Source organism: Mycetomoellerius zeteki, unplaced genomic scaffold (assembly GCF_001594055.1).
Source record: "Mycetomoellerius zeteki isolate Tzet28-1 unplaced genomic scaffold, Tzet1.0 scaffold186, whole genome shotgun sequence".
NCBI lineage: Eukaryota > Metazoa > Arthropoda > Insecta > Hymenoptera > Formicidae > Mycetomoellerius > Mycetomoellerius zeteki.
The window spans coordinates 486889-491931 of NW_017256818.1; the positions used below are offsets into that span (position 1 = coordinate 486889).

Genomic DNA, 5043 nt, shown 5'->3' on the forward strand with positions numbered 1-5043 from the left:
TTTCGTCGTACGACGAAAATCGGATGCAGTGTGAATCCAGCATTAGGGTGCGTTCACACTTGATGGAAAAGCAGAAAACGGAAAAGCAGTAGCCAATCACAACTCGCGCTGGTAGTAAGTAGTACAAAAAGCCGAAATTATATTAGCTTTTACTTTTAGCACTTTATGTTGTATCACACCTAACATGCAAATTTTAGACGGCATAATTTGCTAGCTTTAAATGATCATAATTAAAAAATTATAACCTCGATATTTTTTTTAAATTAGAATTTTCGTCTCAAAATAACTTCAAGAATCTGCTATTATCTGGGTGTGTTCCAAAACTCGACTCTATCAACTCCGAGTATCTTTTATCCTTGTTCTTCACCGAATGTTGAACAAGGATAAAAGATATTTGGAGTTGATAGAATCGAGTTTTGGAACACATCCCTGGTGGTGCGTCGAGTTTGAAAACCCTGTATATACGTAGTATATACATATCATATTAATGTTGATTATTATAATATCAAATATTATATGAAGTCAAAATCACTAAAGTCTTCCCTATAATAAATAATTATCAAATATTTATGTTATTGATATGAGATATAATAATAAATTGATAAAACAATAATAAATTAACGATTGTTTATAATAATAATAATACGTACGTAACACAAAATTTATTATACAGTGGATTTGTATAAATTGCATCATTAAAGATTACAAATTACAACACAATAACATGATGATTTACTAATTTCCCATACATTTTTCGATGTGTTGTATGTACGTGCCCTTGAGCCTTTTAGATAAATAATTACTATAAATTAATATTGGATGATGTTGGTGGTTGGAACCCGTGGTTGGCAGCGGAGATGAATAAATGATGTGAGTTGACTCACGCAGTCCTTACAAATCAATCCTTCTTTTTCCGTTTAATACTGCGAATTAGATTGACAAACCGTTCCGGACTATCATGCGCGTGCGTGAGTTACGTCATTGAACACGTGATCGGCCTCAGGCTCGTACTGATGTTACGTGGAACGTTTTTCTCTTGCAGATCCATAAATTATTAATGCTCTTTGTTACTATTTACATCAATAATTAAGCGCTATATGTTAATTATCCAATTTAATTAATGTATGTGTGTTCATAGCATGTAGCAAAGGAATTTATTAATTGGTAAATTAAACGTTAAATTTTATATCTTAATATTATTATAAAAAATATTTTAAACTATTTCTCAGATTTTGTAATATTTCAAACATTTCAGAAATTATAGAATGAAAAATCTTAGAAATCTTAGATCAGAATTTACATAAAAAAATTTTAGAAAAATGTACACTGAAAAAAATGCATGTAATTTTCGTCGTACACATGGAAATTACATGTATACGATTGGAAACCCAGATAGCACACGACATTAATAGAAAGTATATGAACGTTCTAAGAATATTTGTACATTCTTAAAATGTTCTATGAACGTCTTTAGAAGTTTGGTGCTGTATGGGAAATTATCTAAACACTATCTGGTGGAAAAATGTTGCTGAAATTATTCCATGTTTTGGATTACTTTTCAACAAAATTTCAGCATTTAAAAAAATTTTAGTTTAATTCCAGCGATTTTTAGCTGGAAATTCATTTTCGACAAATTTTCAGGAATTTCGCTGAAATGTTTCAAAACGTGGAATAATTTCAGCTCTTTCACCAGGGAATTACATAAATATGCTTGGAAATTTACTGGAAATTGTAAATTTCCAATCCTATTTAGGCAATTTTCCAGTCATGAACATGTAATTTTCATATAAAATTACTTGCATTTTTTCCAGTGTAGACTCTCTATAGACACTTTTGAAAAGTTTAAATTTGTATACAATATCAGAGAAATTTTCGAAAAAGTAATGAAATTATTCAAAAGTTCTGAAAAATTCCGGAATTTGCATAAAAATTTTGATGAATTGTATGAAAAAAAAAGTAAGAAAAATTTCCACCAGGGTGTGCCAATGAATTGTACGGTTAAAGTGTCGCTCAAGTTTAATGTATTCCCGCGAGGGATCTAACGATACCCACCGTTCCAGCGAAATGTGTACGCACCTGAGACGAGTAGCAGCGTCTGCTAGCGTCGCCTCGCCGCGCATGCGCCGAGCCTGTCCTTCCAATTCGCAATTTCACAACACTATTTCCGCTACGGTCGCCGACGTCCATTTTGCTCGCTTGTTGGTGCGAGCGTCCCTGATTTATGAGCTGTCTTCACAGTCGCCTGCTCATCGTAAGTAAACATCAGTCTCTGTAAATCGTGTCGTTTCGTGAATCCGCGACTCTGGATTTTTGCTCCCGAGTTCGTTTCAATTAAATTTGACGTCGTGTCTCTGAGACGCGTCCTCGCGAGGACATTTTTCATAGAACTTTCCGAGATAGCGTCGGTACTGTGATACACACCGTGACTCGCCGCATCTTGTTGAAACTCGCCGAGATCTGAATAAAAGAGAAGTAAATAAAGAGATTCACGCACGTCGCAGTCCGGCATTTCAGCGTAGAGAGGAAGAGTGAGGGAGAGAGGGTTTCGATTATTTTTTATGGTATTCCCCGTATTTGCAAAGGCACTGATAACTAACGTTGTGCAGAGTATCTTTTGTTGAAAGAATTTGGTGGAAAATGTCACTGAATTGCTTTCAGATTAAACAAATGCATTACAATCCATAGGACTGCGAATCTAATATGTTCTGGAAATTTCTGAATTCAAGATCCTTTGACCTTTCAATTCTTGGATTTATTAATTTTGAAATTTTTCATGTCCTCAAGCCTTTAACTTTTATAGATTAGTGCTGTTCAAGATTTGTAATTCTAGGCATTGACATGTGTCAGCATTTATGCCTGTTGCTCTTCTTTTTTTATCTCCATCTTCATCAAGAAAAAAGAAGGCAATAGGGATCAGGTTCTTTTCATTTGGTAACAAATCAGTACAAGTCGTTTTATCTTTGTTATTCACTAAAATGCCAAAAAGAAAATAGAATGATGTTTATTAATGTTTTCAACTGTAGTGGGTTTTGAACCGATCTGTGTTGGATTAATGATGCTGCAAGCTCCATTGTTGGTAGAGCATGTAACGTCAATCAATAGCAAGCATTAATCCAATTCAGGTCGGTTTAAAATCTGCTACAGTTGAAAACATATGTCAATTTGTGTCACTAAATGGAAAGCCATAGACACTGGGTGTTTGCCAACAAGAACACTGTGAAATATTTTATCCTTGTTTAACATTAGCAAACAAGAATGTAATAGTTCACTAATTCTAAGAATTAGAAAAAGGTGAATAATAAATTGAACCGAATTTAAAGTCGATCTATATCGGTAGAACCAGGTAGTTTGTTTTTTGTTGAACTTCTTGTATGATTCATCTTTCCTTTTTTTCTAATATGGAGAGAAAAGGAGAAGAAATGAACTCTATAAGAAGTTCAATTAAAAAGAACAAGCCTACTGTGTCATTGCTGGAAAACGTCCACTGATATATTATCAAGCAAATATCTACAATTACAAATCTTGAACAGTTGATCTATAAAGTTGAAGCATGAGAAAAATTTCAGGATTAATTATTGTAAATATTTATGTTATTGTACTTCGAAATTTTTAGATTTATACTTCTAGATTTGATATATATGAATCAAAATACGTTACAGGAAGTTTGAACAATGGAAGGAGCACCAGGAGGTGGTAGAGGTAGTTTTCGAGGCCGTGGAGGCCCGGGTGGAGTAATGAGGGGACGTGGCGGTTTTGGAGAGAGAGGAAGGTAAAGAACTTATTGAAACAAGCTTGCCATAAAAAAAGAAATCTACGTTAAGCGTCGGCAGGAGAGACTATGGAGATCTCTATCAGAGAAAAATTTCTCTTTCGACTAAAATACTGATAAAATAGCAATATAATAAATTGGGATATTCGTAATCAGAACAGTTGCCTATAGGTCATTTTAAAGCAATTTTTTTTTAAAACAAATTGAAATTCTGATTTCACTTGATCTGCACTATAATGCAATTAAAGTGTGGATAGTTTTATTCATTATAAAGTTTTAAGAATTCCAAATTCGGCTCTATACTAGCTTCATAAAAAAAAAATTGAAAAGGTTTTGTGACAATATTACTGTCAGGAGATAAAATATAGGTTGAACAGACACATATCTGCACTACGAATAATGAATAGATACTTATTATAATTACTTAAAAGCCAAATTGCAAAAGCTGGCTTTGTAGAAATTATAGCTTCGTAAAAGAAAAAAGAAATAAAAAATGTTTATATAGCAAAATATTTCGTCCATAAGACAAAATGAAGTACAAATACAAATCTATATTGTGAATGTAGGTTAGTTAGCCCGACACACATGCCACACTAATATTCTCAAGAAACAATTTGCTCTAGAAAGAAATTCTTAAACACTACATTGTTTTTGTAATTATTTTCCATTCTTTTAATTATGAAAAAAATATGGCATAATTGAAAAAAAGGATTTAATTAAATTGTATAAATAAAGATACTTATATATGTACATAATATAAATATGAAAGAAATAATTTATGTGTTTATTTTGCAACAGAGGTGGTCCTCCACGAGGTGGCAGCATGATGCGTGGCGGACGAGGTAATGGCCCTGGCGGGAGAGGAGGTCCACCCATGAGAGGTCGAGGTGGTCCTCCTGGCAGAGGTGGACGAGGTGGACATTTTCCTCCAGGGTAAACTTTTCATTAATATATACTTTATATCTTGTGTTCTAATATTATTGATCATATTTTATAAAATATTTAAATTTTTCATTAATTTATAAATTGTATATTAATGTTTTATCGATATTATGAAAATATTAATATATTTAATAAATATACATTGTTAGTAATACATTATTACTTTCCACTATCTACTAATAAATTTATCGCAAAATGTGACTTTTGAGAATTGCTGAATTATAAGATCTTATAAATTTTTTTAATATTTTTAATAATAAAGTTTATAAGTTTATATTATAAGCTAATATAGTTTTTATTGATCATTCACATAGACCACCAGAAGCAGGAAT

The 5043-nt window shown here is 32.4% G+C and overlaps 1 protein-coding gene across 1 annotated transcript in view; it reads left to right on the plus strand.

Moving 5' to 3' along the window:
• Positions 1-2146: 2146 nt before the first annotated feature.
• LOC108721844 (translation initiation factor IF-2) overlaps positions 2147-5043 on the plus strand; it is a 10619-nt gene continuing 7722 nt past the window's right edge. Inside the window, exons 1-4 of the mRNA XM_018446616.1 lie at positions 2147-2251; positions 3660-3769; positions 4568-4702; positions 5026-5042. Of these exons, the coding sequence (XP_018302118.1) occupies positions 3672-3769; positions 4568-4702; positions 5026-5042 (250 nt within the window). The 5' untranslated portion in view covers positions 2147-2251; positions 3660-3671. The remainder of the gene's footprint in view (positions 2252-3659; positions 3770-4567; positions 4703-5025; position 5043) is intronic.